Source organism: Trachemys scripta, chromosome 9, assembly GCF_013100865.1.
Source record: "Trachemys scripta elegans isolate TJP31775 chromosome 9, CAS_Tse_1.0, whole genome shotgun sequence".
NCBI lineage: Eukaryota > Metazoa > Chordata > Testudines > Emydidae > Trachemys > Trachemys scripta.
Genome location: NC_048306.1, coordinates 93,816,099 through 93,842,001, shown reverse-complemented (window position 1 = coordinate 93,842,001; position 25,903 = coordinate 93,816,099). Strand labels below are relative to the sequence as shown.

General features: G+C 42.3%; 1 protein-coding gene and 1 long non-coding RNA gene across 3 annotated transcripts in view; one reads left to right on the top strand and one right to left on the bottom strand.

Moving 5' to 3' along the window:
- Positions 1 to 1,910: 1,910 nt before the first annotated feature.
- Positions 1,911 to 25,903, bottom strand: part of LOC117882491 — a 41,317-nt gene continuing 17,324 nt past the window's right edge. For both annotated transcript variants that reach the window (XR_004647033.1, XR_004647032.1), the window contains 3 exons: positions 16,127 to 16,210; positions 4,908 to 4,974; positions 1,911 to 2,296 (listed from right to left, as the gene is read on the bottom strand). This is a non-coding gene — a long non-coding RNA (uncharacterized LOC117882491). The remainder of the gene's footprint in view (positions 2,297 to 4,907; positions 4,975 to 16,126; positions 16,211 to 25,903) is intronic.
- Positions 14,869 to 25,903, top strand: part of CCDC39 (coiled-coil domain containing 39) — a 31,193-nt gene continuing 20,158 nt past the window's right edge. Inside the window, exons 1-7 of the mRNA XM_034780776.1 lie at positions 14,869 to 15,091; positions 16,485 to 16,604; positions 19,209 to 19,355; positions 20,198 to 20,356; positions 21,486 to 21,578; positions 21,672 to 21,800; positions 23,762 to 23,953. Of these exons, the coding sequence (XP_034636667.1) occupies positions 14,975 to 15,091; positions 16,485 to 16,604; positions 19,209 to 19,355; positions 20,198 to 20,356; positions 21,486 to 21,578; positions 21,672 to 21,800; positions 23,762 to 23,953 (957 nt within the window). The 5' untranslated portion in view covers positions 14,869 to 14,974. The remainder of the gene's footprint in view (positions 15,092 to 16,484; positions 16,605 to 19,208; positions 19,356 to 20,197; positions 20,357 to 21,485; positions 21,579 to 21,671; positions 21,801 to 23,761; positions 23,954 to 25,903) is intronic.

Here is a 25,903-nt window from a genome sequence, read left to right as displayed (position 1 = left end):
AGGGACAGATTTAGGGGCAGGTGACCCAGGTGAATGCCTGGTGTGCTGGGCTTGGGCAGCACCGGGCTTACGGTGCTGTTTTTGTTGTTAGCAACAAAAGGGAAAATAGAATGTTTGAAGTAAAATGTTTCAGGTATTCTGTATGTAGTTTCATTTTTCACAACTTCCTAGAATGTTCTGGAGCAATGTAGAATCTTGTGGAACCTTCCAGACTTTCTGAGAACTACATTTTCCTTGAACCTCCTAGAATGTAGTCAGCCATGCCCTCGCGGGTGTATAAGAGGCAGAGCATTGCCAGTCAATCAATGAGAACTGTTTATGAACATTTTGAATGAGAATAAAATAAAGCTTCAGGACTGCTGCGGCCAAGGCTATGACAATGGTGAGAACATGGAGGGAAGAAACAGTGGTGTCCAAGCAAGGATCCTTGCACTGAACCCAAGAGCTTTCTTCTGGCCTTGTGGCTGCCATTCCTACAATCTGGTTGTGTCAGATGCAGCATCATCTTCTTTAGATTCATTATCTCTCTTCAATGCAAAGGATATACATACTGTTTTTAGCCTCAACTATCAGGTGGAAGATCCTCATGGATGATATTAAAAATCTGACTGTGAAGGCGCTAAGTGACACCTGCTGGGAGAGCCTCATTGACAGCATAAGACCAGTGAGGTACCAAGTGACTGAAGTTTCCGGCGCCCTGATGGAACTGGCACAGTCGAGTAAAGCCAAGGCCAGAATCCGACATAAGGTGCAAAGCCTGGCAAACCAGATCACTGACTTCAAATTTCTGGCCCCAATTGTGGTTTTGCATGATAGCCTGTTCCGAGTAAACATTGTAAGCAAGGCATTACAAACTCAGTCAATGAACATCGCGACCACTGCTACTTTGATGAGAAGCTGCCTTGATTTCATTGTGGCCTACAGAGACAACCAGTTTGACGATGCCATCACTATTGCCAAAGAAATGGTGGAAAACTTAAGAGTTGAGCCTGTCTTCAAGGAAACTTGTATTCATCGGAAGAAGACACAGTTTGGTTATGAGGGCAGAAATGAGGTGATGGTAAGCTCGGAAGAAAAATTCAAGAGGGAGGTTTTTTGCTCGCTCATTAACGCTGCTCGAGTGCCCATTGAAGAAAGGTTTGGACAAATGAAGCACCACAAAAAGACCTGGGGGGAGTTGTATGACCTTAATAAGCTACTGGCGGACAGAAAAACACTTTTGAATAATTGTATGAACCTTCACCGGACGTGACACATGCGGAATGTGTGGACATCAATGATAAAGATCTCTGTGTCGAATCGGATAACATCCGAGACGTTTTGCATCACAGGAAGCTCCAGGTTCTCCAATTCATTCATAATGCAGAGCTGAAGGACACTTTTCCTAATGTGTGGATAGCTTTGAGGCTTGTGCTCACGCTGCCGGTCACAGTCATGAGTGGCGAACGCAGCTTTTCTAAGCTCAGGCTCACTAAAACATATCTTCGATCGACGATGACCAACAAGAGACTGACGTTGCTTGCTATTTTATCACTTGAAAATCTGTCTGGCACTGTGCTTCATTTGGCGAGGGCAAAGGCGAGAAAAGCGACTTTTTGTCCTACAGGACTAGGGTTAATATTCTAAGGCTGTCACCTATTGTAACAATATTTACTACTGTCCAATGTTGGTGCACAGTTCAATTTCTTGATGTTAGTACATTTCAGTTATTCTTAAAATTAAAAAGTTTCTATAAGCTTAGAGGAAATGAATTTTTTTATTTGCTTATATATGGTATGAATAAATACAGATTTACAGATCCCAGCATGAAAATTTATCATCTTATATGACAGGGATAAATCATGCATGCAAATCATGCATCAAAGTTGTGAAATGGGCTGCAAATTCAATAAAAATAAGATATTCAGAAGTTTAACAAATGCGGGGGGAGGGGGGAGAATGCTGAAGACGCTCCTTGTCTGGGGCACCATTTGGTTTAGAGCCAGCCTTGCATACTATACAGAGGAAGCCATGAACACATTATAAATTTACTGCGTTATAGCTGCAGAGTTTTTGCTGCATCCTATTCTTGGTTTGGGAGGTTCTTGGCCATGGAGTGGTCAGCTGTGTGGTTTTTCTAGCCCACAAATCTCACCAGATACAGTAAAAACCTATATTTGTTGAAAGCCAGTGTTTCTCTACAGAGATCCCAGAAACTCTGTGGTAATCTTCAGACGCCTCATGGCACCATGACTCTTTCAGCCTCCCTGCCCTGGGCTGGCCCATCCTGCACCTCCTTCAAAGGTGATTTAAAAGCCTGCAGAAGGAGTTTCTGTAAATTAATTAATATTGGTTAGAGGCCTGATTTTCAGAGTCGATGGGAGCTGTGGGTGCTTAGTACCTCTGAAAAAACTAGCCCTATTTGCAAGGTGCCAAGAGTGAACTTGATCCCTTGCAGAGGTAAGAAGGAATGACACACGCCCTGAAGAGTTTACAATCTAAATAGACAATAATACAGGCAAAGAAGGAGTATTTTGTGCAAATAAAGCAGTATAAGTCAGATCAATGATCATACATATCATTTGTTTGATTCGGGGTTTAATTTCATTTTGTTTAGGAAAAGGATAGGCATAATCTAACATAAGTGTAACACACTGGCTTAGAACATATGATCAGGGCTCCTTTTGTGGGATGCTACTATGGGCCAGCCTGATATTTGCTAACAATCAATTGCTCCTTTAGCACAAGTGATATGGGTATGTGCTTTGGGTGATGAAAGTGCCTACTGACAACCATAGTGTCTGCATGTGTGCAGCCACTGTTTGTTACATAAACATTAATTAACAAGGGAAAATCCCTATGGCTTTTACTGTAGAAAATGTCTTGGTGGTTCTCCCTCAGCCCTGCCACACCCCCACCCTCAGCATCCAGCCGTACATCCAACTTCAGTTCACAGAGATATGTAGGAAGATAGTTGAGGGTAAGGGACTTGATAATACACTGCCTCTCTTTGTCAGATTTTACCCTAAAGGAATGAATTTTGCACCCCTTTCATCACTATTCCCTGGAAATATAGGAGGGGATATGACCCTTTATTTGGACTAAGGTTGTAGAGTATGATACAGCATTACCATGGTTATAGAAAGCACTAGCCTCCCAGCTCAATCACGTCCAAATGAGTAAAACCATTGGAATTGGTGTTGATGGTACTACAAGATTTGCCACACTAGATCAGGTTATTTGTCCATTCAGTCTGGCATCCTGCCTCTGACAGGAGACAATCCTTGATGTTGCACAGGAAGGCAACCCCCACTTGGTTGATTGTGCCATGCTATATAAGGGGATATAATGCATTCATGACTTAAATGCATGTATGATTGTCATCGTCTCCTAGTGTGGTCTCTCAAGGGGTCTCAGCTTCTCCTGACTGACTCTCCTTAGCTTATTCTCAGTTAGGTCGGTTCCTGGACCCTCACTCCAATTAAATCTGTCAGCCCTTCACTCAGCCCTGTCAGCATTTCACTCTCCTGGCTGTTTTCTTGGAGGCAGCATGGGGCACAGCTGTCACCCCTTTTCTGTCCCAGGACTTTCTGCCTCCCTTTTCTTCTCTTTACTCTCCCCGGCCTTGTTTCCTCTATTGGTTGAAGCTGTGGCTGCCTGCCTCCATGATTGGCAGCTCTGGCAACTGCGTGGGGTTGTGATCAAGCTGCTTGCTTGTAAACAGAAGAGACTCTCCTCCCTCCTCTATCTATGCTCAGTATGGGGTTTGTAGAACCCATTACAATGATCTGTATTCTATATGGGATGGACATACTATGTTATCGAATAACTGGGTACCAGCTACATCGTAAACACAACAGCAATTACTTTCACATATAGGGCACAATTTGTTTCCCAAAGTAAATAGCAAGTAATAATTCTTGTCTCCTAGTTTGCACATAAGGGGAGGAAGGCAAACTTGTGCTGGGAAGCAGGTGATTGGCAGTAGCTAAATAATACTGTCTGGAAATTTACCCTGGTATTACGTGGAGTGTTGCAGCTCAGAGGACAAAACCCACCCACCTCTCTGCAGCGTCGCCTTCAATTCCTTTAATGTTAACAGCAAGAGAGCCAAGAAGGGCAAACTATATCTTCCTGGGCCACATGCAAGGGATGCACATTCGCTACGTTAGCCTGGCAGAGTTCAGAATCCAGCTTCGTAATAGCACAGGCTTTATTCTCCACACAAAATTACAGTATGCACTGTTCAACTGTGACAAGCTATCATACAGCATGCTTCCTTACTGCCTTACCCTATATTTCCCCTTCATTAACTTTCAGTATATCCATTTGCAATAATTCAATATTAAAGTTGTATATCTGGTAGGTGTAGGTTTGTTGTTCAAAGTGACTAAAATATCTAGGTCTTCCCCCTCTGGTAGCTGGTTATTTTACCCCTGATTTGTGCATTTTACAAAAGCAGTCTTCGCCCTCTTAAACCATTCATTTTCTTTTGTAGGATGTTTTTGTGGTTAAGGAACTGCACTGGGACTCAGGAGACTGGGGGTGAATTCCCTGCTTTGCCACAGACTTCCAGCGTGATCTTGGGCAAGTCACTTAAGTTTTCTGTTCCCAATCTATAATATGAGGGTAATAATACTCCCTTTTCCCTTACCCATTGTATGTCTTGTCTATTTACATAGTAAGCTCATTGGAGCAGGGACTGTCTTGCTATTTATATGTACCCACAATGGGGCTTAGGACTTCTAGATATTATTGTAATACAAATAAATAGGAATAGTGTGCGGCTTCTTTAGCTATTTTGAAATGCAGGAAACTGTTCAGCCAAGCAGAAAGGCTGCCGTAGCTGCACTCATTTCGGTAAAGAGCAGAACGTATATAGCTAATTCCCAAAAGATCTTTGTAACACAGTTCCCAGAAGAACTCACCAGAGCAGCCCGGGTACAGAAATGAATTTCTGTCAGACACATCCCAAATCAGGAGAAATATCTCATTCTGTTGAAAAAACAGAAAAAGTAATTGGTACGTTTATAATCACAACCTGAAATACTGGAACTAAAAAGAGCACAAGAAGCAACATAGTTGAGTAGTTAAAGCATATGACCGAGAATCAGGAAACCTGGTTCTACTTCTGCATCCAACAATTGCTGTGTAGCCTATAGTGAGTCATTAGATTCACTTTCAAGGTGGCCTTATCAGGTATTCTACCTACAAAAATATAGTACAGCTTAACCAATTAATGATTATGAACTGCTTTGAGATTCTTTATTGGAAGATGCCACATTAGTGCTAATGAACCTCAAAACACGCTACAAATCTGTCTAGACTATGAATAAAGGTGTTTGAATAAATGGAATTACTGAACAGGAACACCAATGCTACTTTGGATAAACATGATGTATCAGTCTTTATCTCAACCAGGGCCTATTTCTTCACTGACTGTACCTTGCATTGTCATTTATACCAGTGCAAAGCAGGTGTCAAATGCAATCCAATCAGAAATCACCATTGTATTACTCCAGTTTTATACCTGTTTACAGAGGAGTAACTAGATTAATGCTGTGGTGATTCCGGCCCACTTTGTACAGGTGTACACAACAACACATTGTGCAAAGCAGTGGAGAATCAAGCTCTCTGTCTCTTCCCCAAAATTGCTAAAAGTAATTCTGCGGTAAGATAGCCACCTCTGCATAAATAACTATTTTTCTATGGTTTACAATTCTTTAATACAGAAATCCCTCCCTGTCAAAAGTGATCTATCAGAAATATTGTTATGGCTAACCATTTTCATGATGCGGTCGTCAGCAAGGGTTAAGTGCTTGAGTGGGTAAATTCTAACACATGGCTTTTTTAGTGAAAGAAGTAAGTTTCCCCTCACTGCTTCAGAAATGTGCTTTTACCTTGACCTTGAGGAATAATTTCTAGTGGTGAGAGAGCAGTTCAATCTCCTATAGTCAGTCTTTGGCTTCCCTCCTAAAACTCCGGACAAGGATGCTAATCATTATCAGGTGTGAGAATGTTTTTTAATAAGTTTAGTGCTTAAGAGTCTATGGTATTTGTTAACCTAAACCAGATGAGTCCTAACTCCTCTGCATTTGCCTACTGCCACTCAACTTAACCAGGTCTGTAGTTACCCTTCAATTGACTAGTGTCAATGGTAATAATGATGATACATTTTTATTTTTAGAGCACTCAAACGTGGCCTCTAAGCTCTGCACATGCACACACACATATAACTAATAACTGAACATTTCCAAAGGGCAACAAGTCCTTTTAGAAGAGTAATGAATACAAAAATCATTTTGTGCACTGCATGGGAGAGGTGCATTTCAAGATTTTCCTATATAGCTTCTATGAAAATTGGCCCCTAAGCAAGGGTGTGAGTCATTGATGAATACAGCTCTAAGGCTTCATGCTGTGCAGCAAGAGCTGTAAAAGACATTAGAGGAACACAGGGGCGGAGGAGGAGAGAGCGTGGGGGTTAGAAGGTTATTAAATAAAACCTAGCAATGGGTTTTACGTGAACACTTTCTGAATAATGTTTTGAAAATGTACCACCTTATCACTGGGCATAGATCTGACTGCGGTCTTGGTGCCCTCAACTGGCTGATGCTAACAGGGGCTATAAAGACAGTTCTCTACTTTCCTAGCCATAACTAAGGTCATGTCTGAACTACGAGCCCCTCACTGCTGAAAGTAAATCAATATACTATACTGGGAAAGTGCTGCTACTGTAGACACTCGTATACTGGCAAGGCTGGAGCCTACACCAGTATAGTTATTCCACCATCCCTAAATGAAACAAGCCACACTGATAAAAGTGCAGTTATGCTGATTTAACTCTGTCTACATTAGGGCTTTTGGCCACATAGCCATGTCAGCAAAATATACATCACACTCCTAACCATCACAGCTATGCCAGAAAAACTTAAGCGTAGACCAGTCCTCAGAGATTCTACTGGAGACCATCATAGAGTAGAGAGGGATTGGGTCACAAAGTTCAGATCCAGATCCAGACTTCCACAGTGTTCAAGAGTGTTTGATTTTGGTCCAGATTCTCTTTATTATGGAAGAAATAAAAGCTGGTACCAATTTGATTTCATTAATTGACTAGCAATTAATGCACGTTCTAGAATTGATACCACAACGATTCTGGATATTGAGTACATCACTTTATGGTTCAATCGGTTTCTATCTACTCAAGGAGGGAGTTACAAGGTGCAATAAAGAAATAATGTTTTTAGTTAATACAAGCAGAAATTACCACAATTTCTTCCTGATCCCTCATATTTACTTATATTCATCTCAAATCAGATAACAATGCCAGAACCTTTGCAGTGTTAGCCCTGCATTTATACTCTCATATCTTCCTATTCTTCTTCTCATTCCTGCTTTCCACTTAACTTCATTTTCCCATTCTTGGCTTCTTTCATTTGCCTACCGCCTCAGTTTACCCATCTGTAAAGCAGGTCTAAAAATACTTCCCTTCCTGAGTGCTGTGAAGCATTTTGAGGTCACCACATGAAAGGAGCCATATGTAAAATATATTATCTTTCGGTTTATTTTTATTAACTTGCAATCCTGTAGCTTTGGTTTAAAATACTCTCCAGCTTTAATTTTAAATGCCCTTAAAAGTAGGCAACAGCCTTTTAAATAAGATATTGTTTTTCCTGCTGACCTATACAGACTGCAGACATTTTTCAAGAAATGTCTACACATTTGTTTTTTCTGTCTGTTTACAGGTAACAAATTTACCTCCATAGTCATTATCGGAAGCCAAACCATCATGAAAAGCTTTATTTTCATGCATATGTGCAGTTTAATGCACTGAACATAATCAAAATCAGTAAGTCTAAAACTAGATTTTTATTAGATACAATAGAAACTTGAAATCTTTACAAAGCTGAATAACTGTGGTTTTGCAGTTATATATTTTGAACAAATGAACACAGTGGTCAGTGTAACCAAAGATTCAATCATTTCAGAGGGAGAATAAGCTGGGGAAATTGTTTGTCAAGTTATAGTCTTATTTTGTTCAAAATTACTTCTCTTTTCTTCCATAAAGCTCTAATACAGCACCCATAGTTTTTGCCAGCAAGGAAGCATTTTCTGTTTGTTTTTTTCACTAGGAATCACACTCTCCATTTTAAACAGAGGAGCTTGACAACTGAGTTCTTGTTAAAAAACAAACAAACACTGAAATATATAGACATGCAGCACCATCTACTGGATTAATATATTGAGTATAAATGCATGACAGATATGTACAGAATATATTTCCATAAGGCAAAGGTAGAAAACAGTCATACACTCCAAAGCTTATTATAGTGATGTATTTAGTCAGCATCCGGGCTCAGATAAATCCATAGATATAGAATTTCCATGGATATCATGGAATAATACTTAGCACTGATTTCGCATATTATATTTTTAAGGCACTATATAAATAATACACACACAAAAACTATGTTAAAAGAACATTACTAAGGTTGCAATATCAAGCAAATTAGGAAATTCCAGAATTACAATTTCCTGTGCAACCTTAATTCAGCTTCCTTGTGTATATGCACTTGAATTACATGATCAGATACTATTTTTTTCCATGGGGGCCCTGTTTCATTCAATGCAGAGGATGAATGGTGCTCAGTTCATGAGCAGCTATTTAATAGCTTGTTTTCTTTTAATTGTTCAGTGTGTGCCTCCCCCTATTCTCTGCACACTATTCAAACCCTGCTCTGAGGACAGAATTATAAACTTCCTCATAATATCTGAGTGTTTCACAAAAATTCATTAATTTTCACAACACCCTATTTTATAGACAGTGAATTGAGGTCCAGAGAGATAAAGGTTAAAAATGTCCACTAATTTTAGACGGACAATTTGAGATGCCTTAGCATTACAGAACACGTTAAGTGTTCAAAGCATAGCTCACATTGACTTCAGTTGCAGCTATGAGCACTCAGCACTTCTGCAAATCAGTCCCCAATGTATTAAGTTGGGCACCCAAAAATGAGGAACACACATTTAGTGACTATCTGTGAAAAGTTTGGTTTAGGTGATTTGCCTAGCATCACCTAGGAACTCTGTGGCAGAGGCAGGGATAGAATGCAGTTTTCCAGGGGAGCATTCAATTGCCTTCACCTTGAGACCATCCTTTCTCTTCCTGCAGTCCCCTGCCTCATTCACTTCACAGCTTTCAACTTCGGCAACAAATAGAGCAAACATCCTACAAACAACAGCCTCCTTCAATAAACCATCCTGAGTGATTCCAAGAGCAGGTATAACCTGTGCACTGAGTGAGGCAGGCCTCCTATGGAAAAAATAGAATATGATCATGTACTTAAAGACTGTATCACAATTAAAGCTGTATGAAAACTGGCACGTCAGTCCTTTAAATAATGTCACATTTCTGGAAAAGAAAATGTTCCAAATTGGAACAAAAAGTCAGACGTGAAATTTCCTGTGGAAGAATCAAAACAGAGTTTTGCTTTGTTTTTAAAATCTCCAGTCCCGTCTCCCTGGGGTTCTAGACTCCCCAGTTCTACATCTGCCTGTCAAGTGGCAGGTGGGCAAAATCTGCAGAGCACTAACTCTCTGACAGCTTCCTCCTCCATGCTGCCTAGGCCCCACAGGGGGATCACTGAGAACACAGGAGAGAGAGCCTCCCTGTGCCCAGTTTGGGCGCCTGCAGCCAGACCTGGCACAGCCCACAGCAGCCTAGACCTCCAATTAATTTTTGGGGATTTAGCTGCCAAAATCCAAGGAGCTTCTCCTGAGCATGTGCAAACTGCAATTTTTCAGAGGCTCATAGCTTGACCAAATATGGCTAGATTTTCATGGGAATGGCAAAAGACAAATCCCTGACAATTTTCAAATCCCTGCTCCCACAGACGCCGACTTTCCAAAGTGCTGGGGGGCGGCTTGACCCCCGGCTCTGACCCAGGCCCCGCCCCCACTCCACCTCTTCCCCCAAAGCCCCACCCCTGCCTCTTCCCACCCAGTTCCACCCCCTCCCCCAAGCACATCACATCTTCACTCCTCCCCGCTACTCCCAGCCTCCTGCCCACTGCAACACAGCTGTTAGTGGCAGGCAGGAGGTGCAGGGAAGGAGGAGGAGGCGGTGCTGATTCATGGGGCCTGCTGGCGGGTGGGAGGCGCTACGTGGGGAGTTGATAGAGGGGCTGCTGTTGGTTGCCAGCACCCACCATTTTTTCTCCGTAGGTACTCTAGCCCCAGAGCACCCATGGAGTTGGCAACTATGTCTGCTCCAAAGCATGAGGGTGCTAAAGCTTTTCGAAGAAAGGGTCACTAAAAATTTTTTTAATGGGCGTATTATATTTTACCCCCAGCCTCGTTCTTGGAAACAAATGAACCATTTGGGCTGAATTTTTCCAAAAAGTAATCAGCCTGAGGCAGACACACAGCATGGAAGGTTCAAGCCCAAACAGTTAAAGTTCGGCAAAGTTATAAGCAACTGAAAACAGGGTCTTATAATGAGAAGTGTCAAGAAACCTTAACAGTAAATGGTTACCAGCTCCCCCAGTAATTATCTAACTAATTCTCATAACAACCCATGGAAAGGAAGTGTTATTTAATTAAATGATCTCTATAGCAATCAGCCATCTCTTCCACGTTTTCTGCCATGTTGCCAACTCTCGATTTCGCGAGTCAAGGGATTTTGGCTAAGGCTGCAGCCAGTCTGGGGATGAGGACAGAAGCTCCAGTCCTGTAGTGAATTTCAGCTCTGTCTAAGAAAATCCCCTCTGTTTGGCTGCCTTCCCCACTTGGTTGCCTCCTTTGGAAGAGCAGTCAATTAGGGCTGCTGAAGGAAACTGGTTGAGCTCTCCTTACTTCCTCTCAGGAGGTGATACCAAAGGGAGCAGAAAGAGCCTAGCGCCGTAACAGCTCTGCTTTCTCAGGACAATGGGACGGCTCCTCTGCTCCTCCACCTCCCTGCAATACCAGGCCTGTGAAGCTGGAGAAGATGACTCTGCTGCAGCCCCCACCCTAGTGTGGGAGAGGGGTGAAGAACACCAGGAGCTGCAGCAGGAGGAGAAGTGAGGCTGAACTGATGTAGGATCCCAGGACAAAATTAACTGCTAGGTAGTTGTAGTATGAATTGACACCAAATTAATTATTTAGAATGTTAGGGTTTAGCTGGAAGCTCCTCACCATCAGGCAGCCAATGAGGCACCATCGGGGGACGGCAATGTCACATTTCTTGATAAATTTGGGAGATTTGGCAACACTAATGCCAGGTCTACACTCAGAGTACTTTACTGATAAATGCCTGAGGGAACATATTTCATCACATCCCTGACAGACATCACTGTACTGGCAAAAGCCCCAAGTGTAGACCTGGCCTAGGAGTGCTTAGCCTCTATAGTATACTGGTATACCTATATCAGCAAAGAGTTCCTAGTGAAGACGGCCTAATTGTCCCATACACACTATGGGTGAGCAGGAGGAGTTCAAAAATTAAAGGACAGACTAAGAGACTCACCCGAGACACATAGCATTTCAGCACTTCCACTTCAGCTTCCCCACAAGGATCTTCAGCCTACTCCTGTCATACAGGTGACTTGCCCTCACAGGAAAGTTCTACACCTTCCAGGGCAAAAGAGTCCTTACAAGGACAACAAAAGCACAAAACAAAGGAATCTTCAGCCGAGCCAGGCTCAGCATCTAGCCGTTCTTTACACGCAAGCCCCACCTGTCTCCACACTTACTAACAAGTACCTGGGCATTAGTCCATTCAACAATTCAGTTTAAACCCACCCTCACAACAGGCTCTAGTTAGCCACAGTCCTCACACAGCTCCTGGCCCTCAGCTAGGCTTCCTTCCCTTAGATAGGAGCAGTCAATCTGTTTTCTTCCCAGTTAGCCTTTACCTGCTAATTCTGTTTTCTTCCCAGTCAGCCTTTACCTTCTAATTCTGTTGTCAAAACCAATATATCATTTAATAGATCACTGCTGCTCAGCTCTGAAATGCTGGGCTTTCCTCCTTTAAGTTTCATGTCCTATACAGGTGTAGCATGGCAGGGATAACTGAACAGAGCAGACTGATCCAAGGCCTACTGGCCCTCAATGGGGCTGCCTGTTAAAGAGACCAAAAAACACAGTATCTTTTAAAAAAGAAAACCTCATGATTTTGGGACCCATCTCATGATTTGGGGGGGAGGGTCTGAGTCACGATTTTTTAACTTTTGGGATTGGCGATAATGAAATTGCTTGGCTAAATGCATGGTTTTGCTCATGTCTACTGCTCTGGGTGGCATCTTTTTGTTCTCTGTGTTTACTGCCACTTCGGGGACTTCATGGGTTCAATTATGACTTCCAGAGCCAGAATGGCATAAAGGGTAGGAGGTGCAGCTAGGTGTGGTGGAATTATTCATGTGGAGGCCAAAAGCATGCCTTGCTACACATTTGGAAAATGTAAACTTTCACGTCTGCTGGTTCACTGCTCCTGACAAAATGTGGAACACAAGTAAGGAAAACAGGACCCTGATATGCCCCTTTACACTGAATAATGGAAGCCTTGACATGTTTGTCTACTTCTCCCAGAGTCTTTTCCATGCTTTCTTCCATGCCCAGATGCATGGCATACCATCCCAAGCTGGTCTGCAAAGCCTCTACCCTTTCATTTTAAATTCCTCCTGAAGATCCACTTCTTTCACGATTCCTACAAGTTGGCTATTAGTCTTCTTATTCATTGTGTCTATATATCTCATGAAAAGAACTCTGTGCTTTATTATGCTGTGCTGTGCACTAACCTCTCTGAGTAAGTACGTAATCTTACAGTTGCCCCATCCTCCCTCCCTCTCCTGCTCTACTGTCACATTATTTCTCTCATTGCATCATTTCCCAAAATTAATCTGTAAAGTGCTTGGGGCCAGGCGCTTTTAATTTAATTCCATTTTCTTCTTTCTGCTACGGGAGGCACCTAACAAACCTTTGGGCACGTTTATAATAATACAAGCGTTTGCCACTTGAGAACAAGAAGAATTCTCATAGACTCATAGACTTTAAGGTCAGAAGGGACCATTATGATCATCTGGTCTGACCCCCTGCATGCTGCAGGCCGCAAGACCCTTCCCTGGACTCTGCCGTTGAAGTCCCCAATCCTGTGTTTTAGTGACTTCAATCGGCTGAGACCCTCCTGCTAGTGATCCCTGCCCCATGCTGCGGAGGAAGGCGAAAAACCTCCAGAGGCTGAGCCAATCTAGCCTGGAGGAAAATTCCTTCCCGACCCCAAATATGGCGATCAGTAATACCCCGAGCAAATTGCTGTTAGCTGTTCCATTAGTAGGATTTATAGACACTTTGAAAGCCAGCCAGTTGCGTGGAAGATCCTCATATACGTGCAGATTCACATATAGCTGTGATAGTCCAGCTAGTAGAAGGCACTGGTACAACCTCCGACATTCTAATCTCCAAAACTGAAAACCACCTCTGTGCAGGACACCCAGCTCCTGATGGCCCTGGGAGGTCAAAGAGTTGTGGGGCTGAATCTGGATTGCTCATGTAGAGATTGAACCGGAGACCTCTAGAGCTTAGTGCATGAGCCTCTACTGAGGTAGTTCTCAAACTTTTGTACTGGTGAATCCTTTCACATAGGAAGCCTCTGAGTGCGACCCCCCCTTATAAATTAAAAACACTTTTTTATATATTTAACACCATTATAAATGCTGGAGGCAAAGCAGGGTTTGGGGTGAAGACTAACAGCTCGCAACCCCCTGTAATAACCTCCTGATCCCCAGTTTGCGAACCCCTGCCTACTGCATGAGCTAAAAGCCAACTGGCCCCTAGCTAAGGCTGTAGAGCAGACTCATTAATCTCTAAGTCAGGGATCGGCAACCTTTGACACGCAGCCCGCCAGAGTAAGCCCCTTGGCGGGCCGGTTTGTTTACCTGCCGCGTCCGTTTGGCCAATCACAGCTCCCACTGGCCGCGGTTCGACGCTCCAGGCTTACCTGGCAGGCCATGGACCAAAGGTTGCCGATCCCTGACTTAGAGGTTAATCGCTGCGATTTGACACTCCAGGCCAACGGGGGCTGCGGGAAGCGGCGGCCAGCACATCCCTCAGCCTGTGAAGCTTCCCGCAGCCCCCGTTGGCCTGGAGTGGTGAACCACAGCCAGTGGGAGCTGCGATCGGCCGAACCTGCAGACGCTGCAGGTAAATAAACCGGCCCAGCCCGCCAGGGGGCTTATCTGATGGGCCATGGGCCAAAGGTTGCCGATCCCTGCTCTAAGTGGTCCTGGTGCCACTAGAGGGGACAGAACACCACACTCAGCAGGTGTGTGGGTTACATTCACACACCCCACACCCACAGGGCACTACCACCACAAGAGCCACCAAGCCAACCCTAAATGCGCCTATTTAATATGATTTGTTTCCCCTTTCCCTCTCTTACTGGGAGGCAATCCACCACCAAAGAACCAAGGCACTGGCTTGGGGGAGAGCAAAGACCCCAACGAGGGACTGACTCTGACCCTCACAATGGGGGGAGGCATGAACCCCTCAGATTTTTTATCAGGGAGCACCAAAGCCGTCTCATTATGGGGGGCATCGCCCCAACTTTCCAGCATGAAACCCCCACCGTGTGTAATTGGGGGGGGGGGAACACAACCCCTCCCCTGCCTTCGGAGGGGGGTCCACAGGAACCTTCCTGGCCCCACGCGGAGGTAACAAACCCCTACCTCCTCAGCACGGGGGTGACGGAACTCCCTGCAACAGGAGGACCAGGCAGTGCCCGGGGGAGGGGGTGGCGCGGGCTTGGGGGCGGGGGTGATCGGAGGGGGGGGGCCGGAGGGAGCGGGGTGGGCGCGTGTGGAGGGGAGGGGGAAAGTGTGTGACCGGAAATCGGGTTCCCTCCCGCCGCTGGCTTCCTGTTTGGTCCGTAACCAAGGGCTTCCCGTTGCTAAGGGAGCTGGCGGCGGCGCCTGTGCCGGGGACCCGGAGCCGAGAGGGCTGCAGGGACCCCACCGCCCCCAGCATGAGCCGTGGCGACACCGACAGCGGCTCCTCCGCCTCGGTCCTGGCCGAGCTGGACTGGGACGATGGGTTCGCCGTCCCCGTGGCCAACGCGGAGAACAAGGCGCTGGAAGAGGAAGTGAGTGGGGAGGCTGCAGCCCGACCGGGGGACACGAACCGCCCCCCGTCCCCGGCTCACCCGCAGCGGGGCATGAACCCGACCCACCCCCCGCCGGAGGACTGAAGCCTCCCCGACCGACTCGCCAGCGAGGGAGGGACACGGATCCCCCTCCCCTCCAGCGGGAGGGAGACACGAATGGCCCCTGCCCCTAACGGGGGACGGGGCGGAACACGAGCCCTTTCCCCATCCCCCCAGGGAAGTAGGGGGGGACATGAATCACCCCCTTGCCTCCTCACTGGGGTACGAACCCCTCCCCGCCTCCTAGGCTAGGGCCCCCCTCACCCCTAGAGGGGCCCCCCCCCCCCCCCAACACCCCACCTCAAGTTCCCTAGGGGAGAATCTATCCCAGGACAGAGACCCCCCCTAACTCCACCCGCGGCTCATGTAGCTAATGCTACTCTTCCGTCTATGTACTGACCCAATGGTCCAGCATGGTGCTGTGCTACTGGAGGCACCTGTTGATAGCTGAGCTATAAATCCCAAGGGCTACCCACAGGTAAAGCTCCCATGGCGTTTTTCACAAGAGGAGTAGGGTTAATGTGATGTCCTGGACAAACTCTTTATCCTTCCCCCCCTTCTAGGCTGGTCCCGTGTTTGTCATCTTCACCTGTTCTTTACTCAGGTCCTGATCCATGCAGGGACATTCTTATAACCTCACAGTGTCCTATTAGTCTTCCTGCACAGATCTCCTGATCTCTCAGGACATGGGCTTGTTTCACCATTACCCTAAACTTCGTGCAGTTCTTTACACCAGTGCACAGTGGGTGTAATGTGCTACAAAATTAGAAAAATAAAGGTTTCGCACCCATTTTGCACTAGTTAAAATGACTTGTACCTTGCATAGAGAAGGATGATGATACACACCTGTTATATACAATGACTATGAATAACAGCATGTGTAACTACATTCTGGCCCCTGGTAATTTCAGTTGGATGCCGTATTCTTCTTCGTTTCCTGCCTTAAACTGTTGCGTAATATTGCTAAGCACTTACTGTTAAACACTGGAAGATCCAATTGCAAGAGCAGAGCCATACTTTGTATAATCAGTTACTTGGGATGCCTTTGGATAAAAGATGCTATATAAATAAATGATAAACATAATTGCATGTCACATTGGGTTATCTTTTAAGGCATAAGTAGCATTACTTTTTAAACAGATTTTTATTATCTAGACCAACTATATTTATTTTTCTTTCTTCATTTTCAAAGAAGTGAAGTATACTGTCTATATTTGTGTGGTTTATATTATATAGTTTATATAATTTATACAGGCAAGTATTGCTTGTTAAATAGTATATATTGCTATTTGAAGATAGTTTATTGAATATAGTAGATTTTGTTTGTTTACAGCTGCAAAAGTTGCAGAAAGAAAAGGCAAACCTAAAAAATCAGTTGACTGACTTTGAAGAGCGTATTGAGGCAATGACATCACATTTGAAAAACGTCAGGCAGGAGTTCAACTTTACACAGGTAAATTGTTGTAACTAGTAGATCCTCCTTATCCAGTTTAGAATTCTGTCTGATATTTTTCTCTAGTTTGTACTCATATCTATTTGTCTGAATACATTTTACTACTGATGAGAGACCTCCCAGCCTTATCTTCCAGTACTTGCCTTGGAAACAAGTGAAGGCATGTCTCAGAAATATTATTTTATGGTAATTAAAATGAATAAATAATGATTGTGCATGTAATGAAGCCTGGAGGAACAGATTTTAGGATAGTTTGGCAATGGGTATTTACAGAAGCAATAGATAGATAAGTCTGGCCCAGGAAAAAAATAAAACTGTTTCAATCTGGAAAAAAAAAATTGTAAAAGAAAAATGTTTGTATTGATTAGAAGATGGTTAATTGCCAAATGCTAATGGAGACTTAATTCTTGGACTTGAAAAGTGAAACAAGACTATAAGGGGAGAGAGAACTCTGCTTTACACTCTGAGAGACGTATGTCTAGGACATATGGGCCCAAATTTTCAGATAAATGCATGTCCTCATACATCTAATCTAGGGATCTCAGCTGTTGTGACCGCACGTGTTAGGGAATGAGGCTGTCTCTGACTAGCTAGAACCCAAATCCTATAGGATTTTCTAGATCAATATTAACAGCTTGAATTAGACTCGGACCAAATTGGGATCCAGCATAGACCTTGGTATGAGATACCATTAATGATATAAAAAAGTTGTTTTTCTAAAAAGGTGCATAAATAAATACTGTAACTTTCTATTGTTTAAAGCATGGGACTGGGACTCAGGAGACCAGAGGCCTGCCTCTGACCTCACTTAAACCACTATAAATTAGGAACAACTCCATTCAAATCAATGGAGTTACTGGTTTCACACCAGTATGAGGGCCACACTGGCCCTGTCAGCTGAGTTGGGCTCGGGCTGCAGAACTGTAAAATTGCAGTGTAGATGTTCCAGCCCGAGTTCTGGGACCCTCCCCACTCACAGAATCCCAAAACTCTTAACTCCAGCCTGAGCGTCTATACTGCAATTTTCCAGAGCCGCAGCCCAAGCTCTGCAAGCCGAGCTCAGCTGACATGGGCCAGACAGAGATATGTAATTGTAGTGTAAATTTACCTTGACAGATCAAAATCAGATTTCTGGACTTTGTTCCCTAATCTGGCACCAATTTGCTGTGTGATCTGGAGAAAGACAGTACTCTCTAGTGCCTCCATTTCCCCATCTGTGAAAATGAGTACTATTTAACCACTTTCTTAAAGCATTTGAAGAGCATCTGTTGAAAGTCACCAAATGCAGACTATATTTTACTGGGACCTCCTGATAGGCTTTTAGCAGCTTCATAACTTTATTTTGACTGTATCAGTTCTTTAGAGTTCCATATGATGAAAAATATGACTAACCTCATGGAGTCTCCACAGAGATTTCACTTTGTCATCCACTGTGAAGGTTATTTCTCATTCAGGAGGCAAAAATTAATTTTCTATTCCCTACTGCTGGAGAATCCCCCGGAGTTGCAGGGAGCCTGATTTGTTGGGTTTAGTGTGCAGGTGCGAGGTGGTGTTGGTGGCTTGTGATATACTAGACTAGATGAGCTGGTGGTCCCTTCAGGCCTTAGCCACATAACTAGTCATAGAGTTTGAGAGTTAAGGCTCAAATTTTCAAATGATTAGTGATTTAGGGTGCCTCTGTTTTTGGATACCCAACTTCACACACTTTAAAGGGGCCCAATTTTCACAGGCAGGTGCTCAGAACTTTCTGAAAATGAACCCCTTTAAGGAGTGTCAGGCTAGACCCCAAATCACTAAATCACAGCCTATGATTTCAAATGGATGTCTGATTAGAAACTCAGATAATGAATCTACTGATACAACCTATGTGAAAGGGCACTGAGAGGCTGATAGATGGCTTCCCTGCAGCTGAACAACCTCTTAGTTTTAATGTGCTAGATGCAAGTTTTAATTAGCAATCGAGATGAAGAACACCATGTGCTCCTTCTTCTGTAAGAGAAGGACTTCCAGTAGGTAAAAGATTGGGTATTGTATAGGGGAAAATATATTAAAGCAATTTTGCCAGACAAAAAGAGGCACCCAGCTGGCATGTGGCAATATCTATGTCAGCTAATCCATTTCAGCTCAAAACAATAGAATACTCTTTGCTGCTTTGCCTCCTGATTCAGACAGAAAGCTACATGATGATGGAGAGACTAGTTTGAATATGATTATCTGTACTGTTGTTTGGCTCTGAACTATAGAACAGTGAAATAATGGATTCTGAATCTTGCATGAAATATTTTTGAATCACTTAGCTAGATAGGGAAGGCTAATCTGAGAACATTTGATACAGGTCATTGATTTTTTTTTTATATTAAGTCCAAACACCAGTATGTGGAGTTGCTCTGAATTTACACCAGTGAAAATCAGACTCTGAATTTCAAAAGCCTCCATACGCATTTTTATTTTAGTTCTGTAAAATCCCTAGATGTAAATTTCATCGTTTTATATCAGTGTTACCTTTAGTAGAGTTCTGATTTTGGTGAAATAATTAAAATAATATTGGGTGTTAAATGCCTGTTAATGATTCCATGCAAAATAATGAACTATATTATTCTATAGTCTCTTTACAGAGCCAGAGAGAATGAAATTGAAACCGAAGAGCACTTTAAAGCCCTTGCTGAGAGAGAGCTTGGACGACTCAAAAAAGAGATTCAACGGCTGGAAAATGAGATGGTTTCCTTAAGAGAAAAGAAAAATAGTCAAGAAGTAAGGTTCACGAATATTGTAATATCTAACCTATTCTGTTTATCACTATTCTTCTTGCAATGAGAAGTGTTTGTGCCTTAGACAAATGAGGTCATAAGACAACAATTTTAACAATAGTACTTGTTGATGGGGCACTAATGCCTGTGACATCCCACAAATATTTATGACCCAGTCCTTCAGCCCTTGCTCAGGAACATGTTAAGAGTTTTGTGTTAGTAAGAACTGGAGGACCAGTCGCTTACTATGTCTTTTCTTTTTTTCAAGCCATTAGGCTAACTTTTATTCCTTCAGGTTGGCTTTCTTCCTCTTTGTTGACTCTCTATGGTGCTCAAAATGGCCAGATCCTCCTCCTGGCTGTACAAGGCCAGATTCTGCCATTCCCTCTCACATTGGGAAGTCCCGTCTCAGTCAATTGGCACCACTCATGGAGTAAGAGAATCCAAATTTGGCTCTGGGTTGGGGGGGAGGGAAGAGGGCAAACTGCATTAAATGATGAGTTGGATCAGTTTCTCACCAGATGTGTATTAACTCCAGATACTAGAATGGGCATCTTGTGCCAAAGGTTCACTCACCTCAGTTTAAGACAATTTTGCTTTTTTAGATTTGTGGAAATTTAATTGTCTTGGTTCTTTTTAATGCCAGGACCATATACTGGCATTATTCAAATTGAAGACATTTGCCAGAGAAAAAGACTCATCCACTCAACAGTCTGGTCTTCGGACACCACTAAATGCCTAAGACTAGGATAAATGTCTGTATCCACTTGCATTGTCTGTTTTGATTTTGTGCTTAGAAAGATAATACATAACTTTTAAAATTTAATTTCTCTCAAACTTTTCTAGAATAGTATATTCAAAGCCACTCAGAAGCTGGAAGCCTTAAGATGCCAGATGAACTGGGATCAGCAAGCTCTGGAGGCCTGGTTAGAGGAATCAGCTCATAAAGACAATGATGCAGTCACAATCCAGAAGTATGCTCAACAGGATGATGGGAAATTAAGAGTATGTAGATATACCATTTAAAAAAAAATCATTGTAATATGTATATTTTCAACAGGAAAATAAGGCCATTTTTAGCATCTAAGGATCAGGGCCGGAAAAAAATAAAAAGCCGCGATCGCGATCTGTGGCGGCAATTCGGCGGGAGGTCCTTCGCTCCGAGCGGGAGTGAGGGACTGTCCGCCGAATTGCCGCCGAATAGTTGGACGTGCCGCCCCTCTCCGGAGCGGCCGCCCCAAGCACCTGCTTGGCAAGCTGGTGCCTGGAGCCGGCCCTGCTAAGGATTTTGTCATGTCATCAAATTAGGTAGACTGAGACAGAGAGTGAGGCAAGACATTTTGTTCAACAGCACTTTTAATCTGTGATTTTTTTCCATTTAGCACACCAATAAAATTTCATTTAAATTCTTTTTTAAAGGTTATGTAGGTGACTGTTTTTATAAAGGGCTAAAATGCACAATTTAATACCTATTAGAATTTGTTTGTTCTGCTGGATGAGGCTGAAGTTTAGCCTGAAAGTACATAAATATTTAATTATGGCCAATAGTCACTGTGGATAAAATTTTAAACAGAACTTCATGTTGAATTCAGTAGGGAGTTCATCCTAAAAATCTATGACATATGACCCTCTGAAAATACGAGTGCAAGTAATTTAGATGTTCCTGTTTAAACCAGAACTGAACTGCTTAATATCAGTGAGGATAAAGTAAGGCTATTTGAATAAAATTGATTAGAGAAATGAAAGACTGATATTAAATCTAAAGTAGACTCATCAAGCAACTAGTTCAAAATTCATAGATGGTTCTCAAGTAGCTTATCACTTAGGAAAAAAGTAAGTGTTCTTTGCACACTGTTCAAATTAAAGCTAATTTTACTACCATTTGTATTGAATGAACAGACAACTCAGATACCATAGCTTACCCAAATAGTCCCATTGATGTTAAAGGGACTATTTCTATGAGTAGGGGCTGCTTGCATGAGCAAAGGTTTACAAGATTGGGCCCTTAGTTTTTTATGCATTTCAAACACATGACATAGATGATGTCTCATTAACTCCCAACTTAACTGCAGCAGAGCTTTGTATTCATTTATAATTAATTAACTATGTTAGTCCTTAAATCATTTCATTTCAGGTGCTGACCCAACAGGTAGAAAAGATGACTATGGAAGCTAATCAGAAACGCAAAATTCTTGACAATGAGCTTACAGAAACCATAAGTGCTCAGGTTTGTGTATGAAGCAGATGAAGATTATTTTCCGTATTTGAAGTACTTCTTAAAATTAGAAACCATTGCTAATTGGGCTTCACTTCTTTACAGATAGAGTTGGATAAGGCAGCTGAAGATTTTCGCAGGGTTCACCATGAAAGGCAAGAGCTCATCAGACAGTGGGAAAGTACAATAGAGCAGATGCAGAAAAGAGATCAAGAAATAGATCACTGTGCTTTGGTAAACCATGTATTCAGCGTTTGCTTTATATAAATAGTGGGCCTAACCTTGCACCAATAATGAGAACTGTGCTATTGTCTCAAATAGAAGAACATTAAAAACATAATGGGCCTTATATTCCTTTCTGCATTGCTCCTCTTTCCATTTCACTCAGCTGTTTCAAACTTAAAGATATATTACAGAAGATTACCTACGCAGTTGCATTGCATCGCATCATTTTGATAAATATTCTTAGTTTTAAAGGGGTGTCTGTTAAGTTAAGTCAAGTCCCTCTCAACTTAAGTGATACTCTTCTGCACTACCATACAGGAGTCTCAGGTTTAATTTTCAGTTCCAGTCTCACGTTCCGTCTTCCATCAGGAGCTGGAGTGCCTTGCAACTTCTGATAATGATCCCTGTGTCTTGTCTTAACAGCACTAAGAGCAGGTAGACTTCTACCCATTCCTCTTAGAAAAGGATAGTGGGCTGCAAAGGGGTGGAGGGTGTTTGCAGGTCTGGGACATGATTCAAAGGGAAAATAAGGGAATTAATTTTTAGATTTCTGACAGATAAGATTTCTGCCCTCGTGCATATGTGGCCCCTATAAAGGTCAGTTGGAGTTAGTGCTTATCTAAGGTCAGAGTTTAGCCCTAAGTACTTGCTACAAACATGAATCAACAGTAGCATTTTTTACAAAGCCTTTCAAAGTGTTGTTTTGATTACATTTTACAAGTTAATGCTTGCTTCTATTTGTCCTTTCTCGGTGTCTTAGAGCCTTAAGGTTTATATTTCTGTGCTAGAAAAAAAAAAGTTATAATGGAAGGGGTTAAATAATGCACATTCTGCTTTGTTTTATATGTATAGAATTTTAAGTGTGTGCAGAAATAAACATGGGTATCAAAGTGGAATTTTCATAACGTTTCAGAAGCCTCATATGATAGTTTCAGATTTTGGAAAAAGTGTCATATATCTCAAAGAAGACTCTGCACTAAATCTTAGCTTTCGCTAGTATGAAATTGCCCTGAAAAACGGGAATTTCAGCTTTGCATGTTGTTCATGTTTGGGTTAGGGAGCTCTGTGGGGAAAAAGTATTTTGAATTTGTTCTTATTATATTAACAGTAAACAATATAATAAAGAGAGAAAAAAATCAGAAGGAATCATTTAGAATGTGAGTTAATGTAGAAACTTAGCTGGAATAACTTGAGCTCTTTAGTACTGCAGGCCACATAACTGCTAGTGGCCAGATTCTGCTATCTTTTCTCACATACTCTGCAATTAGTCCTGTTGATTTATTTTTTGTGATTAAAATAAGCAGTTATGATTCTTAATATAGGGACCGAATCAGCTAAGAGAGATGGTGCCATTTTTTTGCCGTCACTTTTCAAAGAACAGGAAATTAATTGTGGTACACTATTGAGTCACCAATATCTAAGTTCTTGCTAAGCCTTTTTATTTATTCTTTAAGAATAACAAAATCCACCATTTCCTAAAATTTGCAGTGCTAAAACCCTCACACACACCTTGATCATCATTTGTCATGGCTATTAATTATTACTATTATTGTAACCTCCTCTATGCCCTCTCCCCTGTTCCGGTCAATTCAAATGCTGTTTATGCCTATGGCCTCTTCCTTTCCTGTCACTCTGAACGTGTCACTGTTCTATGTAAGTTTACAGTGCCATATTGGTGATTTTTAATACTGAGAGAGAGAACTGGAATAGAAGTTGCCTATCCAAAATATTTGCAGTATTTTATGTTGCTATATATGAGTTCAGTGACTCACATATCAAAGGTAATTATTTCATGGTGGTGCACTACCTAGGTTGCCACATACTATTCCATTAAAGTATATTTTGATTAGTTTCTTTTTACTATTAATCATTTTTAAGGTAAAGCAATAGCCAAAAACAAAGAGTAACAGGCTTACAGCAATGCTTGTTGCATTATTTAAAACACTTCAAATGTTTTTTTATTCTGCTAGTTATTAGCCCAGGTAAGACAGGAGATCCGAAAGAAAGAAGATGTGATTAAAGAGAAGATTCGCTTTTTGGCAAACGAGACCGGGAACAACGTGGAGTATGAAAAGAGAATTTCTGTTGCTGACCGGCAAGCTGCCAAACTCAGATTAGATTACCAAAACCAAAATGCTTATAGAGTTCAACTCCAGGATGAGGTAATAGCAGCTAAATGCTTCAGACAAAAGTAAAAAATAAAAAAACCCTAACTTTTAATTAATGAAATGAATGTGACAACAAAAATGCAGAAATATATAGTGAACTCTCTTTCATTTTCTGGTACAACTGTTATGTTGTAACAAAATGTCTACAATTGCCAATGCAGTGCTGGGCATTGGCGTTTGAATCCTGAGCTTGGTCTTTGGCTGGTAATGCTGCAGAGGAGGAAGCATGTAGCCATTGAGAAAGGGAGTGTTGCTTTTGAATGGCTGGCTGAATTGTTTCCCTTAAACAGTATCCAGTCTCTGACAGGGACTACTAGATGCTTCAGAGGAAGGTATAATAAGAACATAAGAATGGCCATAATGGGTCAGACCAAAAGTCCATCCAGCGCAGTATCCTGTCTGCTGACAGTGGCCAATGCCAGGTGCCCCAAAGGGAATGAGCCTAACAGGTAATGATCAAGTGATCTCTCCCCTGCCATCCATCTCCACCCTCTGACAAACAGAGGCTAGGGGCACCATTCCTTACCCATCCTGGCTAACAGCCATTAATTGACTTAACCTCCATGAATTTATCCAGTTCTCTTTTAAACCCTGTTATAGTCCTAGCCTTCACAACCTCCTCAGGCAAGGAGTTCCACAGGTTGACTGTGCGCTGTGTGAAGAACTTCCTTTTATTTGTTTTAAACCTGCAGCCCATTAATTTCATTTGGTGGCCCCTAGTTCTTATATTATGGGAATAAGTAAATAACTTTTCCTTATTCACTTTCTCTACACCACTCATGATTTTATATACCTCTATCATATCCCCCCTTAGTCTCCTCTTTTCCAAACTGAAAAGTCCTAGCCTCTTTAATCTCTCCTCATACGGGACCCGTTCCAAACCCCTAATAATTTCAGTTGCCCTTCTCTGAACCTTTTCTAATGCCAGTATATCTTTTTTGAGATGAGGAGACCACATCTGTACGCAGTATTCAGGATGTGGGCATACCATGGATTTATATAAGGGCAATAAGATATTCTCGGTCTTATTCTCTATCCCATTTTTAATGATTCCTAACATCCTGTTTGCTTTTTTGACTGCCGCTGCACACTGCGTGGACGTCTTCAGAGAACTATCTGCGATGACTCCAAGATCTCTTTCCTGATTAGTTGTAGCTAAATTAGCCCCCATAATATTGTATGTATAGTTGGAGTTATTTTTTCCAATGTGCATTACTTTACATTTATCCACATTAAATTTCATTTGCCATTTTGTTGCCCAATCACTTAGTTTTTCCCCATCTTTACCACACATATCATGATCTAATTCTGTAGTACTGTAACATGGTGAAAAAAAAAATTCTTCACTTCTCCAGATGATCACCATCTTATGCTCTGAAGAATGATCTGACAGCCCTAGTAATTTTGTCCTAATTAAAATAACTGTAGAGACTATTCATTTTCATAAAGCTACCCAATAAAGAGGCAATATGGGGTAGTGGGTTGGTTGGTACATCTGTAAAAATGGGAACAATACCTGCATCCCTCCTTCAAAACCTTAATCCAGTTTGAGGATTAAACTGCTAACGTTTTTAAAGACTTTGGAATGTATAAAATGCTAAGTATTACTGTCTTGTTGAACTATTTACTTCAATTATATCTTGCTGCAAAAAGTTCCACAGATTAATTTTGTGTGGCATAAAAATATTTCCCTTTATACATCTTAAAACTTGTTTAATTTTTATGAAGTGTCTATGTGTCCTCGTACCTCATAATCCTCCCTTAATTTAACCAAAATAATGTTGTGCAATCGGCAAAGTTTGGGCCAGCACTGTTGTTGGATTCACACCATTGCCAGTGCCCATATGGAGCCTCATTGAAGTCACTGGGACTCCACATAAGCACCAGGGTTTGCTCACGCAGATGCAGTTGCAGGATCTGGTCCTATTCTTTCTTCTTGATAAT